Here is a 26,820-nt window from a genome sequence, read left to right on the forward strand (position 1 = left end):
ATGTACACCTATAGGATGGCTTGAGTGTGAGTAAATTATGGGATAATTCTCATTTTTGGGTGAATTATCCCATTAACATTTTTGCAACAAATGCTGTAAGAATATGTTGCACATTGTTAGTTTTTTTTTATTATTATTTAGTTTTATTTTGAAGATAAAAACCTGCAAACCTTCAGAAGCTGTTGATGCTCAACAATGAGCAGAGAATGACGTAAATTCGGGTTAATTAATTACACAGATTTCCAGGCTCATTGAAGCACATTATAGCTTGATATTGATGTTAAACAGGCCTGACACACACATACCTTAGATTCCTATTATCTTGACCATGAGATACAAAAAGGTTTGAATGTAGACCGTCTACGTGACAGCGATTGTGATGCGTGGCCTTCAAGTTGACACTTTGTCACACATTGAATGAATGACGCATTTTATCACTTTAAATTAATCAATTAGCTCACTGCTCAACCTCTGACCTATAACGAGCACTGAGTTTATGCCTGAAGGATCTACGTCAGTGACACCCCCTTAAAACATCCACACACACACAATAAACACGTGCACAAACACACACCTCACCCACGCTTTTTAATAAATCTAATCATCAGGTCAAGCATGCCAGGCCAGCCTTCAGTGAGGTGACGCTTGATCTCCTAGACAGACGGAGACAACACACACATGCATAATTATATACAGTTTACAAATATATATGGAAACGCCCATAACCAATGCTAAGAGAGAGATCATATTAACATACTGACTTCTAAGGATTTTAACATATGATCATCCCTTTACTCTCAAAATGAATAGATAATAGTAATTTAGGAAATTATTTAGGACATGCTTTAAGGATATGTGCGTGTTTACAATAAATACAATTCAAAATCAGTTGTCTTATAATTACATGTCTTCTAAAACATACAGTATTGTCTTTTTAATATCACTATATTTTCCTGTTTATTGGTTTGTTTACAGTATTGGACAGGTTTTAGTTTTAACTGAACAAACAAACTATTTATTAAATATAATAATCATTAATAGTATGAAAAATGTGGCATTTAATAGTAACATTAAATAATCTAATTAATTAATTCAATTGTAGTATGTTTAATTAATGAATTGATCATTTTTTTTAACAAATGTATATGTTTTATAATTTTGTTACATTTTAATATTTAACATTTTTGCTCTCCTTTTTCCCCTCTTAATTTTAACCCTTGGTTTTTCCCCCCTCTTCTTTATTTTTTCCTCTCAATTTTAACCGTTGATTAATTTTAACACTCTTTTTTTTTCTTTTAATTTTAACCCTTGGATAATTTCCCCCTCTCAATTTTAACCCTTGGATAATTGTATCCCTCTTTTTTCTCTTGTCCTCTTAATTTTAACCTTTGGTTAATTTCCCCCTCTTTTTTCCTCCTATTCTAAATACTTGGTTAATTTTCCCCTTCTTTCTTCTTTTTTCCTCTTAATTTTAACCCTTGGTTGATTTCCCCCCTCTTTTTTCCTCTGGTTAATTTTTCCACTCTTTTTTCCTTATTTTTCCTTTTCGTTTTAACCCTTGGTTAATTTTAACCCTTTGGTTACAATTACATTCACAAACAACGCTCAGAATATTGTTGCGTTCACGAATACTGCTCATAAATTTGTTTGTTTAGGTGTTTCAAGCATCTGTCTTGGACTCCCATGTACATTAACATACATCACTCTAAAATGGAAAATGGATTTCATCTAATAATCGACTGTTCAAAGCACTTTTAACAAACTTCAAGACAACAACATAACCTTCCATACTCTGACATGTTGTTTTAGTAATGAAGGGAGTTTGTTTGCTCTGTTTTTCTTAATGTGTGATGTTGTGAATGTGAGAACCACACTGTCTGACATAGGTTAGAGGTTCAAGGGAAATGAAAGCGTGTGTTTCGCCCTACAGTGCTGTTCCCAACAGTAATGACGCAGGTGTGAGTGGTTTCTGTCTGAGGGTTAAGCCGGCAACTCAAATCTGTCCTTTGATATTAATAAGCACAAAAAATAAACAATGTGTAGCCTCACTGCACACAGAGTGGGCGAGATACAGTAACCTGTGCTTGACATTATTAGTGTCAGTGGCTTACAAACCCAACCCACACAGGTGAATGAAAGGCTCTATGTTGTCATTTAGGATAAGTTTTTCTCATACAGCATTTGGCCTTTATTTGATTTGGCTTGTTATGTTAAATTGAGCTATTGTTTACATTTCTGTTAGACACATCCAGTTACAAAATCTATCTTGCATACAAAATCTATTTAACATTTTCACCTTTATTGTCCAAAAATAGGCTACTGTTAATTGAATACACACTGACCTATATGGGGTAAGTTGTCAGAAAGAAAACCTGCTGTTTATTGACACTGGTTTGAAAAGAATAGCCTACCCTTTATTTATTTATTTTTTTTTTTTTAACAGTAGGCTAGGCTAAACATGCCAAGTTATGTATTCAGCTATTTAATTGATTTGCGCTAAATTTAAATGTAAACAATAAGTAAAGTATGAAACGTTATGTTACATTTATGAAACAGATATGTCAACTTTATTAATCAATATTAATTGTGCATATTTGCGGTTTTAAACACGTTCTAAGCGCGTGTATTTTGGCCACGCCTCCTCATCAGCTGACACAGCGCGCGTGACACACTGGGCTCACTGACTTCCTACAGAAAACTAGCGCGCGGACCGAATCATAGTAAAAGTATGTGAATTAACGGTAAGTGTTTATGAAACTACAACCGCTGATCAACTGCGTGTCATGTTCCGGTATCCTTAAGATGATAAATGAAGAGCTTGATCATTTCTTCCGGTGTGTTTGTTTACTCTCTGCTGCATCATTCTAACATAGTGAGCAAAAGCAGCGCTTGTCTGATGCCATTATGTATTAAATAATAAGAAATAATAATCACAATGCATTGTTTTGACAGATCTGGTTGTCCATATAAACATGGCAGGTTTCTTTAACAGGAAACATTGTTTGACCGTTCAAAGTTACATATTGTGTCATAAAAACAGATACAATGCGTTCAAAAGGGCAACGATCGTTAGTTCATTGTGTTTTATGGAGGTCAACTCAGTTTATTTCTATAGCAATTTTAATACATATGAAAAAAGTACCTTAAGAAAGTCACAAACATTTGTCATAAACATGTTTATGACAAACACAGTTGTCATAAACATACATAATTGAATAGGTTCTTAATTAATTATATATGTAAATATATGTATGATTCAACTGACATTTAATAACCAATATGATCCACTTTAAAGACCTGACACATATATTCTGATTCTTTTCATAGGGTGTTTTTAAGTGTAGGGGTGGGATTTCGGGAGAGATGCCGTCCAATAAGAGTGTCTCAGACTCCCCGATCACACAGTTTGTGAACTGTAGGATACTGAAGGACCACAGACTGCAATGGTAACATATCAGACAGATTCGAATTATTGTGTACAAACCCCTAATTTCCAGACAATTGTATAAAATTATATAAAAAAATGTGTAATTCACATGCATTCTCACATATTTGAACCTAACAGGGGCCTTTACAGTCTTATACCATATTATATGTATTATATTATATTATTTTATACCATGTATTATACCACCTCAAGCATAGACGTCTAGTTGAGCCCAACATTGGACTTTTTGCACATTTTTGACAGTGATTTTGAGGGGAAATCTGATTTTGTAGGGAAGACCTGTGGGTTCGTGAGGGAAAGATTTTGAACCCAGAGAAGCTGTTCTTCGATGAGGAGGGCTTTGCCGATCACAAAGTCGACTGCGAGAATAAGATCATCGCACCTGGATTCATAGATGTACAGATAAATGGTAAACTACACATACAGTACACATTGTCATTGTTACATTCACCAGTTAGTGTAAAAATCACAGTTGTTCTTGTTGTAACTGATATCTTATTATGCCAAGCTCCTCCCCTCTTCTCACTCATAGGTGGATATGGCATTGACTTCTCCCAGGCCACCAGTGACATCAGAGGGGGCGTGGCTGTGGTGGCCAAGAAGATTCTTGAACAGGGCGTCACTTCCTTTTGCCCCACTCTCGTCACGTCTCCACCAGACATATACCATAAGGTTCAACTTATGCACCAATCACTGGCCTTCGTTTGTCTCTCACATGCTCAATCGCACCCACAAATACATCGCTGTTGACTTTCCTTCAGGTTTAGCCTGAGACTGTCTCTAGGATTGACATGTGTTGGTACTGTGTTTTTATTGGCACTTTAATGGCTTCATCTCTTGCATCATCAGGTACCTCCTGGAATTATTAAACAATGTCACGTACGCTATCGTTTAACAGTTTGGGGTTGGTAATAATGGTATTTTTTTAATGTTTTTTGAAAGAAGTCACTTATGCTCAACAAGGCTGCATTTATTTGATCAAATATGCAGTAAATGCTGTAATATTATGAAATATTACAATTAAAAATAACAATTGTTTTCTATTTCTATTTGAATAGATTGTAAAGTGTAATTTATTCCTGCGATCAAAGCTGTATTTTCAGCATCATTACTCCAGTCTTCAGTGTCACATGATCCTTCAGAAATCATTCTGATATGATGATTTGATGATTATTATCAATGTTGAAAACGGCTGTGCTGCTTATTATTTTTGTGGAAACCGTGATGTATTTTTTTCAGGATTCTTTGATGAATATAAATATAACGAACAGCATTTATTTGAAATAGTCTTTACTGTCACTTTTGATCAATTGAATGCATCCTTTCTGAATAAAACTTTGAACTTCTTTCAAAAGAAAAATCTTGCTGACCCCAAACCCAAACTTTTGAGCGGTAGTGTTTGTAGTTTCCATGAAGCATCTTCCGTGCATCTTGTTCAATTTCAGTTCAATGCTCATCACACATCAGCTTGTTTTGCATCACCCTTAAAAAGGAACAGTGGCATGGTTTGCATATATGTAGCATTAGTAATAATAATGTCACTGTCTTTCTCTTCACAGGTCATTCCTGAGCTCAGAGAACAAGATGGAGGCCCTGAAGGGGCAGGAGTTTTAGGTAAGATGCACACAGACCTAGTAAAATTTCTAAAACGTTAAAGCTGCTGTATGTGATTCTTTTGACTGTACTAAAGCATAAAAATATGTTTGCAGAGATTTAGGAAACACGCTAAATTCAAATACTTGTTTCTCAGAAAAACAAAATAACAGCCAGTTATGTCACTTTGAAATATGTGTTTCATGTCAGAATGTCTGTTTTTGTTTTGATCTGAGTGACTCCGCCCACTGCCAGTTCACCCAATAGTATTTTAACACCCGGGTTGTTAGTTGGCACAGCGTATTGCAGCCCCACAGAAGCCAGCAAACGAACTGGGTCAGAGATCGCAGATTCTACCTGACCATTAAAAACATTGCTTGGTTTATACTCAGCCGTGAGCGTGCACACGGCTGAGTACGCGAGACCCCATTTCGCGTGGCGGTTTGCACGGCATTTTTTGTAACTTTCCGTGTGGCTCCGCATCCGAAGATGAACGACTTCGAGCCGAATCTGGCCGAGCATGTACGTCTCACCGCACCGACACCCAGTTTGTGCATCTAAATTAGTTACTTACATTTACAAAATGAGCCTACAATAGCAGACATAAGCCCTTTACATAAAAATAAAGGTCCATGTTTTATAATAAATGAAATTAGAAGATATGTAAGATGTCGTTAATTTAGTTTAGGCTACGTTCTCATATCCATTTATTTTGTTCTAATGCCACAAGTAATAATCTCAAGGTTTACTGCTTTACACGATTTTTTTGTAGTGTGGTTTTGGTGAAGTGTACTAAAATAAACATTGTCACGTGTGTACCTTACTTCTTCTCACTGCGGATTCCTGGACAATTCATTACTCTGAGTCGCCACCTGTCGTTTCAAAGAATAGTACAATGACGAGCTCGTCAAGTATAAATGCCTCGTCTGTTTGTGGAGGAGCGTGCGGAGGCTCGCGCTGCAAAGCCAGGCGAAAGTATAAACAAAGTTTAAGGATTGTCACTTGCGCTCGCTCCTGTTGCATGTCCTCAATCTGGCAACCGGCGTGAGCGTCCAGTCTGAGCAGGAGAAACAACCTTCTCCAATATTTTGAATTTAGACTGCAGTACCCATTTCAACCACTAACTGTCAATATTACATACTGCACCTTTAACTAAAAAAAATTACTGCCAAATAATTTTTTGTTTAATGTTTTTCCTCCTGTTCGTTTCAGGTATTCACCTGGAGGGGCCGTTCATCAGTGAAGAGAAGAGAGGCGCTCATCCTCCGAAGTTCCTCCGCACATTTAAAGCCGGCGGCGTGGCCGACCTGATGGAGACCTACGGCCCCCTGGACAATGTCGCAATGGTAACACTCGCACCAGAACTGGCCAATAGCGCAGCTGCAATCCGTGAACTGGCAGGAAGGGGCATAACCGTGTCAGTAGGTGCGTACGTATGTTTACACAGGCTTTATTTTTGCTATTAAATCTCCTCCAGGTTGAGCATATCCAAAGTGCTTCTCTATCCAGGTCACTCGATGGCGGATCTCTCTCAGGCTGAAGAGGCTGTGCAGAATGGAGCCACGTTCATCACACACTTATTCAATGCCATGTTGCCTGTTAGTATCACACACACATGCATTAATAAAGAGTTATTCGCATTAGAATGCATACTGAATGTTGGTGCACACATACACGTTTACAATAACACCATATTTCTAATACATTATCGATTTAATAATCCATAAATATTTTTAAAACACAAACATGCATACCATGAACGATTATGCATACCAACACACCAGGTATTTAACATTTTGTTTTGTTATAGTTTCATCACCGGGACCCGGGCATAGTGGGATTGCTTACAAGTGATCGTATTCCACCAGGTCGGACGGTTTACTACGGTATGATCGCAGACGGGATACACACACACCCTGCAGCGCTGCGCATCGCCCACAGAGCTCATCCCGCAGGTATTCATATTAACATTTTAGTGAGATGCGTCCCTCTCAACTTGGCTTTTATGAATGAAGTTTGTGTTTTGTGTGTGTAAGGGTTGGTGTTGGTCACTGACGCTGTGACAGCGATGGGTCTCCCTCCTGGCCGACACACACTCGGACAGCAGCAGATCGACATCCAGGGGCTTCACGCATACGTCGCAGGTCTGCTTCATATTCTCCCTGCTTTCGTTCTATGCAGCAAATTAACCCAAATGCCTCTATTTCTGTTAAGCGATACATTGTTTTTATTTCGTTTGGGCATTGTAGGTTGACTGTTAAAATGTGTCTTCTGTTCAATGGATGTTCTGTTCACCAATTCTTCAAGATAAAATCAATTCAGCAGGTGAAGGCATTCCAAACAGAAAAGTGTGTGAAAAATTCTTTGTAAAATACAGCTGTTGATCTGGGTATTTTTGATAAGGGTGTAGCTATTTGCTGGAATTATTTATATACATTTACTCTCTATATTGATATACAGTACAGTTCTAAAGTTTAGTGTCTGTACGATTTTTTCATAAGTCTCTTATGCTCATCAAGGCACCATTTATTGAATTTAAAAAACAGTAATATTGTGAAATATTATTACAATTTAAAAATAGCTGTTTTCTTTTTGAATATATTTTTAAAAGTAATGTATTCCTGTGATCAAAGCTGAATTGTCAACATCATTACTCCAGCCTTCAGTGTCACATGATCCTTCAGAAATCATTCTAATATGATGATTTGCTGTATTTTTGTGTAAACTGTGTCACGTTTTTTATTTCAGGACTTTTTTGATGAGTAGAAAATCCAAAAGAACAGCCTTTATTTATAATAGAAAACATTTGTAACATTATTAATGTCTTCACTATCACTTTTGATCAGTTTAATGCATCCTTGATTAAGTAAGATATACATTTGTTGTAGAGTTTTTATTTTAAGTATTTGGTGTGTCTGTATTAGACTGTATAATGCTTTTTAAGGTATTATTTACTGATGTTTTATCATTTATTTTTTATTGAATATTATTTTTATTGTGAAATGTTTTACAAGGTATTATTATTAACTTGTAATTGTAGTGTTTTGCTGACTTGTACAGCACCAAGTTCAAGACAAATGTCCCTTTGGGGATAGTAAAGTGTGTTTTATTCATTCGTTCATCGTGATTTCAGGCACTACAACTTTAAGTGGCAGCATTGCGACCATGGACATGTGTGTGAGACACTTCAGAGAGGCGTCAGGTCAGTGTTTGTGTGTATGGAGTGTGGCGTGTTCATTAATGGTAGTGTGTGCGTGTCGTAGAGGTTTTTTTTTCTGACGTGTGTGTGTGTGTGTAGGTTGTACCGTTGAAGCAGCATTAGAGGCGGCATCTCTTCATCCTGCTCAGCTGCTGGGCATCAGTCACAGGAAGGGAACGCTGGAGTACTGCACAGATGCAGGTATGAGCGCGTCTTTCAGGATTGATTTTCAGTCATTGTGTAGGCATTAAGGAAAAAAAAGCTTTTTTTGACATTCAGTTGGTTGTTTAGTGCATCTCAGGGCAATCACAGCAAAAGTGTCAGTGTTTCATGCCATCGAATGCGATCATCTTTGATAGAAAAACATATTCTAGAATATATAAAGATCTAGTTGCACACTTTAGTGATTATTAGAGGTAAATGCATTATAGTGGCCACTGAATAAATGTGTTCACAACAGTGTTTTTATTAAAGCTCCAATATGTAGGAATTTTGTAATAAAATTTCCAAAAATAACTTGCACAGTGTGATATATTTCCTCCAGTTGTGTACTTACAATATCTCAAAAGTCTCCAAAGATTTTTTATTTCAGAGAAATTCCGATTTTAAATAACTGGCCGTCCCGGAAAAGAAATGTCGCGCCTCAGTGCGGAAGTGGTGGTTAAAGCGTTATAGCCATAGACTGTATGGTTAGCTGTTATGGATCACGAACTCTTTGGCGAGTATTGAAGTGCCAACAAAACGAAAGCGTCCATATTCGGATACACTCAGACTGTGTGACAAACGGAGGAATAAAACCCAGATAAATATCAGCAGGCGTTTTCGAGATGGAGAGAGCTGCGCGTCAATCTTGGATTTGACCGAGACTCTCTCGCGAGTGTATTGATAGACAGGTAAGACATGCAACTGTCAATAATAGCACTTATAAACAAAGTTATATTGCTCTTTGTACTTTGGTAAGGCTTTTTATCACGTGTGGTGACCGAGCTTATGGCAGTACAATTAAATACAATCGGATATGATGTTAAAAAATATATATTTAGTCATTACTTGCAAATGTTCGTTCAAATTTACTTTTAGATATTGGTTTGAACACGTTAAACAACACGGCATTAACCATAAAAACGTAAAAATGCACAACATTAACCCAACAAATCATTTGACAAATAGCTGTATGTTGTAACGGGATAATATAGCATAACATTTCACGTTCCTTGCAGTTCATTAATTATGATGAAATAAAATACGATCAGACATACAGGTAATACAAAAACGAATAAATTACCTCATCCGTGATCATGATTCATTAATTCCATGTAGATATATCGCTAGATGGTGAAAACGCATTAAAAACGACATCTCCCATTGTCACCTCCTTCATAGCGTCATCAAGCTTCGCCTTTGTTATTGTTAAAACTGTGCCCTCTTGTGGTCAAATACCAAAGTCGCATACTGGAGCTTTAAAGTCGGCATGAAACGGAAGTTGTGATAGTCTTTTCTTCCCTACTGTGACGTATATCAGAGTGAAACCGCTTCTCGAACAGGAAACATGTAGGGCGGGACTTGATTTTGTCCATGTGGAATTGATTGGATGGTTGTGGTTTGCTATTGGTGGATCTCATGAGTGACAGGTTGATCCCGCCCTCACGTCAGTAAACACATCATCAGAGAAGAGAAGAGCTGGGGTGCTTCTCAATATCCCTCCTCGTCTCCATTTTAATTTATACTTTACCTTTGCAGTTTATATAAACCACACATCTCACATATTTCAACAGGGTATCTTGCTTTATTATTTATTATTAATTTCTGAAATAACCAAACTTCAACAACATAATGGCAGATCCCTTGAGCGCTGCTGATGACGCTGTGAAGTGACGCTCGAGTGATCAAGGATTCCAATGTATAAAAAAAGCTTTCATTCGATTCCTCCATTTCTTTCCTTGCGTCCTTCCCTCGCATCCTACAGGGGGAGGAGCTGAGACTCGAGGAAAGGAAACGAGGATGCTCAAATAAGAAGTGAGAAGCACCCCTGGAAAAGGGAGAGGAAGTTATTTTGATTAAAGATTATGAGACACATAAATTAAAAGTTGTGCGTGGATAAATCATTTATAATAAACCCTGCAATATTCCCTAAAACAACAAGAATTTTCAGTCTTTAGTAGGAAATGCCTGTAATTATGTTGTTGTTGTTTTTAGATTTTGTTGTACTTGATGACACACTGACAGTCAGGGAAACCTACATTGCTGGACAGCAAGTCTGGAGGAAGTGACATCATCTGGAGGACTGTCTTCTGCCGGAAAAGTTTCTTTTCTCTCAGGCACTTTGGTCTTGGATCACCAAAAAGACTCATGAATGCAAAAACATCTTTATTCTTTCATTTAATTTCATTGATTAATCCACGAATATAAAAACTACTACATTTAAATAAGCACTATTATATTGTGGCAGTCTTCATGCTCATGTACTGTAGCTGAATGCATCTTGGGGGCATTAAAAAAAGAGCCAGAATAATTTCATCTTTATTTAACTTGTTCAAATATGAAAAATAAAAATAATCTCAAGGGTTCAACTATTTCAGTAATAACCTACATATTTCAATGCTTCCAATCTAATTTAATCAACTGATTCCAATGTTCTGTGCTTCTCACTTGTCAACATTTTCTTTTTTCATCATCTTTTCTATTTTTTTAAGTGTATTGTTTCTTTACTGATTTGTATTTTTTTGTGAATCTGAATGTGGAAGATGCATCTGTGATAGATGTATTAAAGATATCCAACTTACCACCACAATCAATTTTCTGTTTGTTTCAATACAACTTCCCCAAATCATAGGTCTCTAAAACAACTTTATTTAAAAAGCACTTACAAAAATTACTTCAATAATTTCACATTAAATGGAGCTTTTATAAATAATTTTTCATAAACTCGACAGATGGATGATTTGACAGTAAAACTGCTGGTCCTCTGAGCAACAATCCTTGATCGGCCTTCAAGTCAAACAGACATAGAGCGCGTGTGTGTGTGTGTGTGTCCAAGCCACATCAGTTTTTAACCCAGAAAAGTTGAAATGAAGACACTGGTGTCCAGATTTAGAGTTGCGTGCCACCAGCGATCTGGAAAATACAGCACCTGCACAAACACACTCAGTTTAACCTCTAGAATAGGTGATTTTGGCTTTACTTCACCTCTTACTTAGTAGTGAAGCGTGTAAAGGCCCGATAACACATAGCAAAGTTCTTTTTCATTCTTCACTTTAGGATAAAAAGTTAGATACCAGAATACCCGAGGAGAAATATACCATTAAAAAACATCCCGACGCCATCCGCACTGCTGAGAGTGGCGTTTAGATGAATATGTAAATATGTGCTGCACTCTTTCAATAACAAAAAAAAAAAAAAAAAAATGTAACAGCGCTAATGAAAAAACAGCAGTTAGAAAGCATCTGATCAAAGCACTGTGGATTTTTGCATCGTCATTCCAGTAAAGTCAGTCACATTTATTTATATAGCGCTTTATACAATAATAAATTGTTTAAAATCAACCAGAAACAAACCAGTGTCACTAGGCGCGTTTCCATTACAGATTTGTGCAAAACTTTTGCGATTTTTTTCTAAATGTCGACAAAAAACTATTGCGAAATGACGGCGTTTCCATTAACCGATGTTATGCGACTAAAACTTATTTTTTTCCTCTCCGCAATCAGTAAAATCATACCAAAAACCATGGCAACGGACGTTGGTGGGTTTATGTACTATATCCCAGCCGCTGCACTGGCCATTATTATTAATGGAAGGAGATGTGTGTGTTTCCAAGCATTAATGGTGAGGAACGACCCGTATTATACTTGTGAGCGGCACATATGAGAAGTTTCTGGGTGTTTCTCCCTCAGATCTGCTTCGAGGTCTTGATTGTGGCATATATTTGAGGTTTAGAATCCAGTATTTCTGTAATTCTTTTGTCTTATATGAATTTAATAAAGAGCTCTGTCTCGTATTCTGTCCAAACATACCGTGTCCTCTACGTCAGGTGACTGTAAATGCGCAAAAACTGTTTCCATTGCAGGTTTGCAAAATATTTCTTTTTCGAATTGCCTGAAAAAAACCTTTGTGCGAGCGTAAAAACTTTTTAGCGATAAATGCGAGTTTTTGCGAAAATAACGTGTTTCCATTGGGCGTATTTTCAATTCGCAATTTCAATTTGCGCAATTTGAAGGGTAATGGAAAAGCGGCAACTGTATATTTCATTTAGACTCACAACTTCATTTTCCACTACAAAGCGGCTCTCTAGTGTGTTCAGGTTTTTACTCACAGACATCTGACAGAGCAGAAAAAAGGTCCATGTCAAAGAAGGCGGAGCCTCAGAGCCACACCCACCTATTACATAATCAACATGGACCAATGGTAGCTTGAATGCATTAACCAGCCAGAGATAACTTTTCCAGAAAAGTTTTGGCAAGCTGTTTTAGGCTTGTTGCGATAGTCGGTGTTACCGGTGATACACGGTGTTTAACCCACCTACCGGTCATAGCACTTGACCACCGTCACCGTCCCCATCGTGTTGAAGTTTTAGCCTATAGTAATAAAGCACTTAATTCAGTTAGTGACTATGTGCCTTCTTAATTTAGCGTAAGCGGAACGAGCGCCGCAGTAAAGCAGCAGGTGTCCGATTTCATTTATCATTTGAGGAGAGTGAGGCGAGCTAACTGGCAAAGGATGGCGGAAGATCTGGTTTCAAAGAGAAATGCAAACGTGAGTTTAATTTTTATATTAGCTTTTTTTTTTGCACTTAAGTTATTTAACGAAGTTTTTGATGTTCGTTCGTTTCATATTCGATGGTTGTGCGGTGTTTTTTTTTTGTTTTTTTTTTAGCTGAAAAAGGCAGGCACTTTATTTAACGAATAGTGATTTTTTATATATAATTTCTTGTTTGATACTTGCACGATGTGTGCAGTGGTTCGTTTTGTTAATAAATGCACTTTAAAGGTGTTTCATAAGTGCTTTTGTTTAGTTTTTACATGGTGTGTTAAGTTATTATTCATTTTGCAATAAAGATGTGTGTAATACAAGCAAGTGTCTTATTGTTTTGTGTATTTTTATTAAGAATAAAATAAATTAACCCATGATTAATTCAAACAAATGCTACTGAATTGCCGCTAATTAAAGTGAAAGTAAATTGAGACGTGTGCACGTGCGCATTTTCGGCCACCCGAAATCCCCGACACGCAACCCCGGAGACACCGGGATTACCGGTTTTTTTACACGTCGATTAACCGGTGGAAAAAATCCGTCACCGCAACATCCCTATTTTGAACTCCCATTTTGTGTAAAATGAAGTCGCACCATTTACTTGTTTGTTTACGCTTGAAGTATACGGGCCTTAAAGGAGAACTCCGGTCAATTTTAACATTGAGCTCATTTTTTGGTACATTTGGAGTGCTGTCAATACAGAGAACAACGACAAAAAACGGTGTTGCCTACACCGAGTTATTCTATTTTTAAAATTTGCACCCTGTTGACTTCAATAGGGCAAGTAGTAACCCTGCTTTTTAGCCTCTTAACATCCTTTAAGTGTCATTACAAGTGCACAGAAAATGTGAGTGATTCCTTCCGAGTGAACACGGGTGGATCTGACTGCAGTAGATGTTAGAGATATTAATAAAAACGAAGTTAATTCAGCCAGCGCTCATACCTTTGTTTACATCCTGTTTTTCGGTGGAACGCCATAGTAATCGTTTGTCGAGTTCACACGCGTGATCATTGGTAACTAAACCTATGAGCGTGAACTCGACAATCGATTACTATGGCGTTCCACCGAAAACAGGATGTAAACAAAGGTATGAGCGCTGGCTGAATTAACTTCGTTTTTATTAATATCTCTAACATCTACTGCAGTCAGATCCACCCGTGTTCACTCGGAAGGAATCACTCACATTTTCTGTGCACTTGTAATGACACTTAAAGGATGTTAAGAGGCTAAAAAGCAGGCTTACTACTTGCCCTATTGAAGTCAACAGGGTGCAAATTTTAAAAATCACCGTTTTTTGTCGTTGTTCTCTGTATTGACAGACAGCACTCCAAATGTACAAAAAAATGAGCTCAATGTTAAAATAGACCGGAGTTCTCCTTTAAAGGTGCAGTATGTAATATTGACAGCTAGTGGTTGAAATGGGTACTGCAGTCCAAATTCAAAATATTGGAGAGAGTTGTTTCCCCCACTCCTCGTCCTCAGACTCCACGAACACATGGGTTGCCAGATTGAGTATGTGAAAGTAACGTTTCCTAAATCTCTGCAAACATATTATGGTATTTTTATGCTTTAATTAGTACAGTTAAAACATTTTTTTACATACAGCACCTTTAAATGGGTTCAAAATGCACATGGCTCAAAAAGTAAAACTGACTGCAAAGTTTGTTAACCTCACCTCTCCGGGTCGTATGGTGCACTCCAGGGGCCTCTGGTGGAGCTCCAGGTTTGGGTAGGACCGAGAGACCCAGGACAGATGGGTGTGGTTGGGGTGAAACTCAGGTGCCTCGTCAGGGGGGTACAGGAACCAACGCTGGAGAACACAGGGATAGACTATTGTTTGTATACAGAAGCACATCAATATATGGCTAGAGAAAATGATATCTGCACTTTAGCTGTAAATAGTGTAGAGCTCCACAGACCTTCCTGCCGTAGATAACTTCAGAGTAGCCGGGACCGTGCCAGTGAAACGGGACACCAGTACCTGGTCCTGCAGGAGAGAGAGGTGGGGTTTTGTGTGTGAAAATGAGTGTTTGTGCACTCCAAAACCCAAATTTGGCTGGATTGAAGAATATGCATGTGTCTATATACCAGCAATCCCGAAGCTATATGCAGGATGCATGAGTGGAAGAGAAAAGGGTGGTGCTTTATACTCCTCAAACAGAGAACGCCACTCCGTGAAGTTATTGTCCCCAAAGAAGTACAGCGTATCTGAAACAAACATGCACACACACAGTATGAAATGATCATGCACAGTGTGAAAAACGCTGAGAGTGTGCATGTAGAGAATGAGAGAGAACCGACCACTGCCCAGCGTGTCTTCAGACTGAGGGGTCAAAAGGGACTTTACAAACTCTTCAAACCGCACGTCCACTGTAAAGAGACAAAGAAATACAACAAAGTTACACAACTTGTTTTTTTAAAGAAAACAATACTTTTATTCTACACGGATACATGAAAGTGATCGAAAGCAACAGTAAAGACGTTAACAAAATATTTAATTTCAAATTAATGTTCAAAAACACTGAATGCAACACAATGCACAAAAACATTAAGCAGCACAACAACGTTTTCAACAATGATAATTACAAGGAATGTTATAAAATGTTTTAAAAATCTTCAAACTTTTGATGTTAGTGCTGTATATGCACCTTTTAGTATGAACACTATATGCACCGGATGGATGGATTTTTCATTATTCTGGAAACTCTTATGCTAAAAGTGGATCATGAGACTGACAAATGTTTGTAAAATCTCAGTAGTTATCAAAATTCACCGTCCGAAACCTTTCCGTTGGCACATGACAGAAGTATGTGAAAGTGTGTATATGTTTACCTTTCCTGTATGAGTGTGTATTGGCTGTGCTGAGACGGACCGTTTTCTCTCCGTACTCTCTCACCAGATTGGATTTGGAACACAGGAAGCGGAACTTCTGAAATAACCAATCACAACACAACACTGTTATATGAATTAATCAATAAGAGCACCATATATACAGTATATCTACAGTTCTTACTGTGTTATCTGTTAGTCCTCTGAGTATAACTGGTTTTGCATAAGCATACCTGTCAAAAAAAAAAATATATATAATGTTTATTATATCTTTTAATGATCTATCTATCTATAGGTTTTCTCAAGCCAACATTATAATTTGTAATCTCAAGTTATATTAATTTTTATACATTTTATATCTTATGATATTATTCTTGTTCTTCTATTACTATTACTATATCTTAAAATTGTTTTCCAGGATACAATACAAAGAGAAAGCAATGGAAATCATGTTCTTACACGTGACATAAATGTCTATGCTAATAACTGACTGTAAATGTGTATGCGTGTTATTCTTACTCTTTAATAAACTCTCTGTGTGTTATTGACTTCGCATCTCTGATCTCAATGTTGCATTCGCCTTCCTCCTCCATACTGGAATCCATTCCCCTGAAAGACAAAACATACTAAAGTTTTTGAGACACGGCCCGAGATTGATAGGAAATGTTTGTGAACTAAAATGCTCACCATCCTCCATCATCTCTACTGAAGGTATCTGTGCAATGAAACGACGCCGGTAACTGCACTAACAGGAGCAGTAACAGAGCCCTGACAATCTGAGCCATGTTTTTTCATCCCCTGTCATGAGAACATACTCATAACACCACCTGTTTAAACACCGCCATTCACCACTTTCAAAATCACACTAGTCTCAGTTCCGGGGGGCGGTGAGTTAATCGCGTCAGTGGCCAATCAGCGCAGGCCACACTAGGATGTGGGCGGGGTCTCAAAATACTGACCTCAGGACAGACTTTATCTATTTATTTATTTTTATTTTATTTTATGATATTCAACAATTGTTAACTATTCTATTAAGGTTTTTTTAATTATGTACTCAATAATGTGAATAAAGTTTGATTTTGGGGGAAATAATATTTTCATCTCATCTTTACTAGTTTTGATGAACTACTGAACATGAAATAAAGGAAATCTTTGAAAAATGATTTTAATAATTTTTTTTTATGATTACTTCCCCCCACTAATTCATATGAAAAAAAATATAATTATATTGTTTCTTGTCTTAAAGGACAAACAATATTTTATTTTATATTAAATTATATTTTATTTTATTTATTGGAGTTTGGATGTGTTAAGTACATTGAATTTTAATATCAATACAAAGTTTGTCAAATTAAATGTGAATAAATTAAAATTTAAATTAAAAAAAGTCTGAAATGTATGATGGTAGGAACCAATGTGCTCGGTGTGACACCGAACACGGTCAGTAAACACAGTCGCGCGCGGCTCTGTCATTGGGCTGTGTGCTGTTCAGCAGTAACTATGAAGGGAACATGAGGTGCCCTCTAACAACAGAACATCAGAAAAAGCAGATTGAACCGAGGAACTCGATGCACACAAAGTGCACAAAAGAAAGGTTGGTTTACGTTTTCACCAGTTTACATTTTTAAGCGTACGTTCAGAATATTTTGTGGTAGGGCAACACTGGCTGTGTTTAAACCATAACGAGCCAAGACAACATTTCTAGGCACATCCCAGACGACAGCATCTTACGTTGTCCATCTAAACACTGTCTAGATAGAAAGACAGCTCAGTAGGTTTAGAAACGCAGCCATTGTGTCTGTACTGTCAATTGCTTTTTTAAATATATATTCTTTTTGTTGCAGTCTTTCTTTGTTTGTAGTATTTAATAGTATTCTACAGTAGTTGTCATCCATCCACCCCACCAGTCATATTGATGATATTTTTTATTACTTGTTTTGTCTCATTTTATTCCTCTGATGTTGTCATCCATGTACATCAATGTCAAGTGCGTTTCTCTCCTATGCACCAGCTGTGCTTTTATCACAAGATCTGAGCAGGAATGGTGGGATATGATCCAACCGCCCCCGGTTCGGCTCTTACCCCGGAGGAAGCTGCCCTGGCCGGGTCAGCGGCCGGCATGGTCACCCGTGCCCTCATCAGCCCTCTGGATGTCATCAAAATCAGGTTTCAGGTGAGGCCTTCCTTCATTTCACTGAGCCAAAGGGCTTTTGAGTTTCGCAATTGTTATTTTGTACACAGTAATGAATTGAAAGCATAAATATGAACACATTCAACTCCCTAGTACATCTGATTTGTATAAGCAGCAGCATCATGCCTACAACATGAGTCACGTTCTCCTGTGGAATTTTATTACCACTCCCAAATCCACAGTGGCACTGCGCTCAGTTGAAAGAAGCTCAAGACAGGACATTGACTGCATCTTCTGGTGTGCATTTATAACCAGTTCAAAGCAGATAAACAAGCTTGAGTTCATTTGTTTTGTAGTTCGCAACTGATGGACAGGCCTCAAGGTGGCAGTGTCACCATTTCAAATCTTCACACTCAAACTGCTTTTGATTCTGATATAAAAGGATGATTTTGAGCTTTTGTGCATTGCTCCCGCAGTTGCAGATCGAGCAGGTGTCCTGGAGGAATCGTCAGGGGAAGTACTGGGGTTTATGGCAGGCCACACGCTGCATTCTGACCGAAGAAGGTCTTCCTGCTTTCTGGAAAGGACACGTTCCTGCCCAGCTGCTGTCTGTGTGTTACGGGGCAGTTCAGGTACTTGGAGATGCATAAAATGCAATCGGATATTTACACTTCTGATGTGGCCTGAATCATCCTCCTGTTTAATAGTTAAGCTGAATAAAAAGAAAAAAAATTAGAAAGGTTGCCTAGATAACAAATTGACTAAAATTAATATGTAGTAAAATGAAAACTAAAAACAAATGCGCAAAATGTTAATAAAAATTTAAATAGTAAATAAATTATACTAAACTAACACTGATAAGGACCAAGCTGATTTTTATTTATGCCAACAAAACCATATTGGAAAAAATAGAATTGAACAGATTTTTTTTTTGCTTCAAAATCCTGACAGAGCAAAACAGGATCTTCTACCCTTATAATAAAAATGTCATTCTGAAGGTCAAATTAAAGTTTTTCATCTAATATATATATATATATATATAATTTTTTTTTCAATTACTAAAACATTTTTTCAATAGTTTTACTTTTAGTTAACAATGACAATGCTGATTCTGATGTTGTAGCAATAAATTAAAAAATGTTTTTTCTTCTACAATTTAAAGGGACAGTTCAACCAAAAATGACAATTCTGTCATCATTTACTCACTCTCAAGTTGTTAAAAATCTGTATGAGTTTCTTTCTTCTAATGAACACTAAAGAAGATATTTTGAATTTGAAGATTGTTGGTAACTAAACAGTTGTGGGGTACCACTGACTTCCATAGAATGGAAAAAAATATATAATGGAAATCAATGGTTTGATAACCGACAATCTTCATGAGGGTGAGTAAATGATGACACATTTAATTTTTGGGTGACTACCCCTTAAATTGCATCAATAATTTTAATCCTATTTGGTATTTTAGATTGATAGATCAATCATTTGCGGTAACCCTTCACAATATTGTAGACATCTTGAAACTCACTGGTTCTGTTTGTCTGTTTTGTCCTAGTTTGCGAGTTTCGAGGCCTTGACAGAGCTGGTCCATAGGAAAACCCCCTATAACAGCCAGACCCCGGGAGTTCATTTCCTCTGTGGCGGTTTGGCCGCCTGCTCCGCCACCTTCACCTGCCAGCCGCTGGATACCCTGCGCACACGCTTCGCTGCCCAGGGCGAACCCAAGGTCAGGGGTCAAACCGCAGGAGCGGGATGTTACGTGTTACTAAATGCTGCTAAACATGTCACAATGCATCTTAAAGGGTGAAAAAAAAAAAATGCATGATAAATATCTGAATGAAGAACAGAGTTCATTTCAAAAGGTCATATTATTCCACTACATCAAATCTTCTTAAACTTATCAGCAGTAAAGCTGAAATTCTTCTTGATGGTTCAAAAACCAATCTGGCCAAATCTAAATGTTCCTCTGTGAATATTAATACTTTTACAGTGTCTGTTTCTAAACAGTTTAAAAGTTTGGGTGTCATCTTTGACAGTACTTTATCATTCGAAGCACATATAAACAGTGAAATTCTATAATAATATTAATCAACTTCATCCAGCTCTCTCGGTAACTGTGATTCTTGTTTTTGCTTTAGTCTCTTCCCGTATGTTTTGATTCTTACTCAATAATCTTGTCCTTTCTTACTTATCTAACCTTCATATCTAGACCCCTACTCATGCTTTAAGATCATCATGTCTAGGCTGTAATAATGATCATTTGTTGTTTAATGCTGCTTGTTTTATTGTGTTTGTAAAGTGTACTTGAGTGTAATGTAAGGTGCCTATAAATAAAATGTATAATAATAATAAATTACAAGTCAGTTTGTTAACAGTGTGAAATGTCTACATTTTACTTTATGATGGGCTTTAATGAGACACTTCCCATGATTCAAATGTTTTCTCAAATGTACAGGTATATCGTAACCTCAGGCATGCCGTCGGCACAATGTTCCGCTCAGAGGGGCCCTTCACCTTCTACAGGGGCCTCACACCCACGCTTGTGGCCGTGTTTCCATACGCAGGCCTGCAGTTTTTCTTTTATAATATCCTGAAGAAACTTCTGGCGCACCAGGACTCCAAATCTAAAGGTCAGATCATGCTTCTTTAACATTTTAGCATTATTTATATACTATTATGGTATTTGTTTATATTTAAAATTAGCTTTTATTTTTTTCATTTTTTTTGTATTTTTTATTTAGCTTTAAATCATTTATGAAGTTTTTTTCTAATATTTACTTTTTATTTTATTTCACCTGTGTTTTTATGGAAAGCATTTTCTGCCAAATTTAAATAAATCATATAAATTGAAAACTAAAACCAGATTAATTAACCATTTAATAAAAATTTAATTGATTTATTTAAAATTGGCAGAAAATGCCTTCCATATGTTTCAAGCACCAGAAGCTATTTTTACCAGATTTAGTTAGCAATAACAACAATGATCTTAAAGTACATATCTTTAAAAGCAGATTTAAACCTTGTGCTTCTCTGTCCCGTTGTAAATGTTGCTGTGGTGTTTTGTCGGTTTTAAGGAGGTTTACACAGTCTGGTCAGTGGCAGTTGCGCTGGAGTCGTCAGTAAAACTCTCACGTATCCTTTCGACCTGATTAAAAAGAGACTTCAAGTGGGTGGATTTGAAGAGGCCAGGATGAAGTTTGGACAGGTTGGTGGAATGGACTAGTAGTTAAAGATCTGAGTATGTTCAAACCCAACAGGGGTTCATCACTGTTCCATAACTAGTTCTGCTCGCTAGCATCATCCTATCTAAACCTTAATTATTAAACTTCTGTTGTTTTATGTAGATCTTAGACCTTTCTGAGCTAAATACTGTATAGTGATATTGAATAATATCATTCAAAAGTTTGGGGTCCTTAAGATGGACATTTTTCTTTAATGAAATTAATACTTTTATTCACCATGGATGCATCAAACTGATCAAACGTGACCGTAAAGACATTTATAATGTCAATGCAAATAAATGCTGTTCTTTTGAACTTTGTTCATCAAAGAGTCCTAAAAGAAATGTTTCATGGTTTCCATAAAAGCAGCACAACTGTTTTCAACGTTGAGGATAATCAGAAATGTTTCTTGATCATCAAATCATCATATTAGAATGATTTCTGAAGGATCATGTGACACTGAAGACTGGAGTAATGATGCTGAAAATACAGCTTTGATCACAGGAATAAATTACATTTTAACATATTCAAATAGAAAACTGTTGTAATAATTGTAATAATATTTCACAGTATCATGGTTTTTACTATATATATATTTTTTTTATCAAATAAATGCAGCCTTGGCGAGCAAAAGAAACTTCTTTCAAAAACATTTAAAAATCTTACTGACCCAAAACTTTTGATTTTAAAACCCCAAAATGAATAATTTTTTCTTGTGTTTTCTGTGAAGGTGCGCACATATCATGGGTTTGTCGACTGTGTGGTGAGGATCGGCAGAGAGGAAGGGCTCCGGGGTTATTTTAAGGGACTCTCCCCTAGTCTCCTGAAGGCCGCTGTATCCACAGGCTTCACCTTCTTCTGGTACGAGTTCTTCATCAATGCCATTGTGAGCCTCAAGAGCAGTTAGTGAGCAAACGTACAGACCTCCTTGAGAGACGTTTTAGATCATCAGATCCGATGAAACTTAACGTGCGCTTTACGGTGTGTAGATGTATTAGGACCGGAAATATATTTTTTACCTCTGACTTGCCTAAGCCCAAACTGAACTGTCACTCTCGACTGGAGACTTGAAAACCATTGTTACTGATATCAAGTTTTGTCATAATGTCTGTGTATTTTGTTTGCACTGCACGAGGGTCTATTTTTTATACATAACACTGGAAATTAGAATGTTTGAACTTTTTTTCTGCTTTGCATTTTAAAACATTTAAACCATATAGCAAGTATAGTACATAGAATATTCAATCATATGGTTTCTACAAAAAGTTTAATTTTGTGTGTTTTATGTCATTGTTAAGGTTTTTAAATGGTGAATGGTCCAAATATTTTTTGGATGAATTAAAAAAAATTATCCATTTAGCAGTTTGAACCTACATGTTTCCTATGGCTTTATTTATATTTATAAAAAGCATTACATTTTTACATAAGCATTACATACAAGCATTAAATGTAAAAAGCATTACATTTACTTAAAATGTCATTATTACATTAACAAGTAAAACACACATACTCACTGTAAAACTATTTATATTTTTTTATTGTAGGCCTATTTCCTTTCTGACAATAAGAAAAACAAACTAATCTGAGGGTCATAGTGGTTATACTTTGCATCTGTGTACTCATGTATGACAACACATTTATTTAGGGAAAACAAAGGGGGTGAAGCAACTATTTTTGTAATAAAAAAGTATTTTATTCTGATTCTCTTTGCATCCTGCTTTTATTGAATTATTTTTAGAGAAAAATAGTGTTTCCTAATTATTAGATAATATTTAGTTATATTCAGATTTTTGATAATGGATAAATGGAAAAAAAAGCCTTGCCAATGTTAATATAATATATTATATATATATTAAAATGTCATTATTACATTAACAAGTAAAACACACATACTCACTGTAAAACTATCTAAAAAAATAATATTCATTATTTATCTTTCAGATTAAATCAGCAGGGTAAACCATAACCATTTCTTCATATTTTTATGACCCTGCTGTGACTTGATCCGAATTGAAAACACAGCTAAATCTCATACACTCATATACTCTGAATATTTCTCACATCATACATTACAACCTTTCGGATCTACAACAAAAGATTTAAGAACCACTGTACAAAGTTATATAGCCTCCCCTGGAGTGATATAAACTGGAGACAAGGCTATATAATGATTAACCCATGAAACAATGTTACCATGAATAAATATTAACCATGTTCGACTGTCTGCGAATTAATAACTCATCTGTACTCAACTTTTGATGTTGTGACCATCTGACTAATTAAGGTGCGGCCACATTACTCTTGTGTGGCGAAATTCAGTGCGTGATCTGATGTCGCGTGAAGCGAAACATCACATATGATTCAAGTTTTTTCAACTTTGAAAACACGAATTGACGCCTTGGCCAATAAAACAATGCTCAGGTTGGAAGTGACGTATGAATAATTTGTTCTTAAAACGCGGCTGTTTAAAATGGACAGCAGGCATTCTTTGCCCTCGAAATTAAATTTTGCTAATATGTGACCACTCCTTAATTCAGGATAATTGGGACATTTTTCCTGCGGTGGGTCCTCTCAATGGCAAAAAGTGTCAGAATTTACAGTTGATATATCCAATGATTGCATGGCACATGGTTGTTTTTTCCCATGTGAAAACAAAGGAGGGTTAACCACCCTCTGCATGATGGGTAAAGAATACTATTTTAACCGAGTAGGCCATGTCTCCAGTGTATACCAAGAAGTTGATGACGGTCATGAAGGTCACCACCACCAGATCATCCCATGGACAGTGGTTACAGTCATCTGGACGTGGGCGTTGTCTAAATGCATACAGCGGCCAGAGAACAACAGCGGTTGCGTACATGGCCACGGCCAGGATGTTGAAGGTGATGACCGCCTTGTCGAAAGAAAACGGAAAGACGTGCAACAGCTTGGCAATGGTGAGGAGAATAATCAGCAATGAAAAAATGAAGCATATGGAGTAGACGGCCACGCACCACTCCGTTCCCGGAAACCTCCTATATTCGCCAGGGCTCAAAGACGTGAATATGATGCAGGCAACAAAGGTCTCCAGGATTTTTAGGAGACCAGGGACGGTGGAGAGAAAGCCGCTGATTTCACCAGGTTTCTTGTGGATCAACCAGACCTCGCCGGCGTACAGTCCGAAACACAACCAGGACAACGCGGATGCCCCGATCTGCCTGGAGCAGGAGGGGCAGGCGAAGAACGTGGGAAAGATGATTGAAATGGTGACCATCATAAGTGTGGCCAGCATAGCAAAGGCCATGGTGAAGTCCTCCCAGGAAATGGGCACTTTGGTGTTCAGGCTGGTGAACTCCAGGACGAGGATGAGGAGGGTTGTGAAACAGCAGAAGCACCAGCAGAACATGCACCAGGCCCAATGGGACACGCTGTGGACTGGGACTCCGGCTGACGCCGCCAATGCAAAGCAGATGCAAGTCAAAACCACCTCCAGCATCCGCACAATGCCAACAGGCTGAATCAGCGTCCTGAAATCCACGTGCAACATGGCGAAACTGTTTCGCAAATCCCAAAGTCTTGATGTTTCGCTTTTTAGGTCGCCCTTTTCCCGACGCTCTTCTGAGCTTCTTGGTGCAGTTTCATTGTGCCACGGATGTCAACAAATCCAATATTCATCCTCTGGTTTTGTATTCCACAAGCATTAAAGGATTCTTGAAACACTAGTAGACAAGTTCTCCTCGTGGTAAACCTTCAGTTTATTCTGATGTGGCAGCAAACAAGTTTCATGTTGACACTGGACCAGAAAGCATCAATCGAGCCGTTTTGAGCTTATCTCTTTTATGACCGTTCTGCAGGTTCTCATTGGTCGCTGGTCTGCTGTTGTCCTATGAGCTGAGTCCAAACCCTGAACTCTGGTCTAGAGCCGGGCTCTTTCTAATCTTCTCCTATGAGCTTCAGTCCCTCCTCAACATATCTACTGGTTTAATCAGAGGGAAGTGTACATGAAGGTTTCATTTGGGTTATTCTTTTACTTGTCCTGATAACAGTATATAGGGTTATATTTAGACCAAGAATGTTTTACAGATACAATGCGGCATAACTCTTCCTTTGTCTACGCCTAGTAAAATATTTTAATGAGCTTTTCTCTTCATTGCCTCAGATCTTCATTGTTTGATACTGAATCTCAACAACATAAGAAAAATAAAAATTGGTAAAAATTTGAAATGATTATATAAAAAGTTATAAACCGTCATAGTTGAGACACAAATGTAAACTTTACAAATTATAATTAGGAGATAAAATGTCTAAGTTATGGCATTAAAAGTCAAAATTATGAGATGAAAAGTTGTAATTATGACAAACATTTTCTCATTTCTCTTCCCTCTCTTTTTAATGTCATAACTATGACTGTGACTTTAACTCATAAATTCGACTTTTCATCTCATCTCTTATGATTTAACAAAGGTAACACTTTATTTACATGCAACTAACCCTCAACCAAACCCTAATCCTACCCTAACCCTATAGTAAGTACATGTAGTTGCTTAATATTACTCAGTACTTAAATATATAATTACACTGTAACAATGACACCTTAAAATAAAGTGTAACCGAATTTTTATATTATTGCCAGAAATGGGCTTGAGATACTCCGAATCATAAGTTTTATCACAGTTGTTGCCTAGATCATAACAATATGTTCCACTAACATTTGACAACCAGAAGGTGTCCTACTTCTTGATTTTATTGTGAATAGTAGCTAGGTATGTGCGTTGTGTTTTAACTGCCAGTTTTTATTGCTATTTTCATGCTGAAATCCAGGTTCAAATATAGCCTAATAGTTGATAGATAAAACAACTAAAAACCTAAATAAGATGTTCAAGATCAATTTTTAAAAAACGTTAAAATTGAATTTGAACTAACCTTTTAAAGCAGTCAGCTGGACATAATGACAATTTCCCCTTTAGCCTACTTACGGCATTAATCTGTTGAAATATGAGTGTGTTTAAACTGAAGTTTTATTGATGTTTGAAGCACTAGCTGATAAACTAATGGCATTTGAAATAGAGCAGAAAGGTTAATGTGCAGGCTATAGACTGACTGGTATTGTTGACTTGAACAAGAGTGGCTATAAGAAGTGTGGTTGAAAAAAAAATCCAATAGATAATAAGCAATAAGTAATTTAAAGGGGCCCTATTATGCAAAATTCACTTTTAAACTAGCTAACCAACCATAGCGGTAAGCATAGCGACAGTGTCAAACATGGCGGTGTGTGTCCATAAAACCGTGAAGTTTTACCTGACAGCACGTAGACCCGAGCACCCGAGCCGTTTTTATGATGACAATGATGATGATGCCATAAACATATAATGATGAAGACCCACTGATAGCCTGTTTTCTCTCTTTCTTTCACTTTCTTTGGTTTTACATAAAAGTTTATTTGCAAACACTGATAGCAAAGGAGGATTGCTGTGAATCTCCACAATGACCAGATGCCACACACACACACACACACACACACACACACACACGCACAAAAAACGTAGCATGCATTCGGGGCAAATGGGATTTATTTCAAATGTTATAATCTTAATAAAATTTCATGAAAACTCTTTATACACTACCAATTTACTCAAAATTAAAAGAAATTCAGTTGCCTTTTTATTATAAAAAAAT

General features: G+C 37.0%; 4 protein-coding genes across 9 annotated transcripts; 2 read left to right on the plus strand and 2 right to left on the minus strand.

The window, feature by feature from the left end:
• Positions 1–2,651: 2,651 nt before the first annotated feature.
• Positions 2,652–11,029, plus strand: amdhd2 (amidohydrolase domain containing 2). 4 transcript variants are annotated; one of them, XM_081365783.1, is made up of 12 exons: positions 2,652–2,741; positions 3,328–3,446; positions 3,721–3,857; positions 3,957–4,120; positions 5,008–5,062; positions 6,254–6,466; positions 6,551–6,639; positions 6,852–6,996; positions 7,078–7,185; positions 8,175–8,243; positions 8,340–8,441; positions 10,437–11,029. In XM_081365783.1, the coding sequence occupies exons 2-12, from the start codon at positions 3,364–3,366 to the stop codon at positions 10,508–10,510; spliced, it is 1,239 nt and encodes a 412-aa protein (XP_081221909.1). In that variant the 5' UTR covers positions 2,652–2,741; positions 3,328–3,363; the 3' UTR covers positions 10,511–11,029. The 4 variants fall into 4 exon arrangements, with proteins under 4 accessions (XP_081221909.1, XP_081221911.1, XP_081221910.1 ...); XM_081365785.1 differs by having other exon boundaries at positions 3,981–4,120; XM_081365784.1 differs by having other exon boundaries at positions 2,655–2,726.
• Positions 10,010–16,701, minus strand: jmjd8 (jumonji domain containing 8). 3 transcript variants are annotated; one of them, XM_081365825.1, is made up of 9 exons: positions 16,504–16,701; positions 16,336–16,425; positions 16,001–16,049; positions 15,820–15,916; positions 15,289–15,357; positions 15,076–15,195; positions 14,907–14,974; positions 14,663–14,797; positions 10,010–10,269 (listed from the first exon to the last, which is right to left on the minus strand). In XM_081365825.1, exons 1-9 carry the CDS (start codon positions 16,599–16,601, stop codon positions 10,246–10,248), a joined length of 750 nt encoding a protein of 249 aa, XP_081221951.1. In that variant the 5' UTR covers positions 16,602–16,701; the 3' UTR covers positions 10,010–10,245. The 3 variants fall into 3 exon arrangements, with proteins under 3 accessions (XP_081221951.1, XP_081221949.1, XP_081221950.1); XM_081365823.1 differs by lacking the exon at positions 10,010–10,269 and adding an exon at positions 10,596–11,370; XM_081365824.1 differs by lacking the exon at positions 10,010–10,269 and adding an exon at positions 12,456–12,614.
• Positions 16,702–17,238: 537 nt separating this feature from the next.
• Positions 17,239–22,865, plus strand: slc25a19 (solute carrier family 25 member 19). Its single transcript, XM_081384554.1, has 7 exons — positions 17,239–17,410; positions 17,828–17,989; positions 18,424–18,579; positions 19,500–19,670; positions 20,400–20,574; positions 21,019–21,149; positions 21,896–22,865. The coding sequence occupies exons 2-7, from the start codon at positions 17,858–17,860 to the stop codon at positions 22,070–22,072; spliced, it is 942 nt and encodes a 313-aa protein (XP_081240680.1). The 5' UTR covers positions 17,239–17,410; positions 17,828–17,857; the 3' UTR covers positions 22,073–22,865.
• On the minus strand, positions 22,819–24,905 carry LOC308702069 (myeloid-associated differentiation marker). The gene has a single exon (XM_081384688.1). The coding sequence runs from the start codon at positions 24,689–24,691 to the stop codon at positions 23,828–23,830; it is 864 nt and encodes a 287-aa protein (XP_081240814.1). The 5' UTR covers positions 24,692–24,905; the 3' UTR covers positions 22,819–23,827.
• Positions 24,906–26,820: the final 1,915 nt, after the last annotated feature.

Source organism: Scardinius erythrophthalmus (genome assembly GCF_964197995.2).
Source record: "Scardinius erythrophthalmus genome assembly, chromosome: 1".
Lineage (NCBI taxonomy): Eukaryota > Metazoa > Chordata > Actinopteri > Cypriniformes > Leuciscidae > Scardinius > Scardinius erythrophthalmus.

Bases quoted from the DNA above. Each gene is read 5' to 3' on its own strand.
- amdhd2 (XM_081365783.1), top strand. From the start codon at position 3,364: ATGCCGTCCAATAAGAGTGTCTCAGACTCCCCGATCACACAGTTTGTG. The intron at 8,244-8,339 runs GTCAGTGTTTGT...GTGTGTGTGTAG, and splicing joins ACACTTCAGAGAGGCGTCAG to GTTGTACCGTTGAAGCAGCA. The intron at 8,442-10,436 runs GTATGAGCGCGT...TGTTGTTTTTAG, and splicing joins GGAGTACTGCACAGATGCAG to ATTTTGTTGTACTTGATGAC.
- jmjd8 (XM_081365823.1), bottom strand. From the start codon at position 16,601: ATGGCTCAGATTGTCAGGGCTCTGTTACTGCTCCTGTTAGTGCAGTTA. The intron at 15,358-15,819 runs GTAAACATATAC...GTCTCTTTACAG, and splicing joins TACACACTCATACAGGAAAG to TGGACGTGCGGTTTGAAGAG. The intron at 15,196-15,288 runs GTCGGTTCTCTC...TGTTTGTTTCAG, and splicing joins TGAAGACACGCTGGGCAGTG to ATACGCTGTACTTCTTTGGG.
- slc25a19 (XM_081384554.1), top strand. From the start codon at position 17,858: ATGGTGGGATATGATCCAACCGCCCCCGGTTCGGCTCTTACCCCGGAG. The intron at 19,671-20,399 runs GTCAGGGGTCAA...TCAAATGTACAG, and splicing joins CTGCCCAGGGCGAACCCAAG to GTATATCGTAACCTCAGGCA. The intron at 21,150-21,895 runs GTTGGTGGAATG...TTTTCTGTGAAG, and splicing joins CCAGGATGAAGTTTGGACAG to GTGCGCACATATCATGGGTT.
- LOC308702069 (XM_081384688.1), bottom strand. From the start codon at position 24,691: ATGTTGCACGTGGATTTCAGGACGCTGATTCAGCCTGTTGGCATTGTG.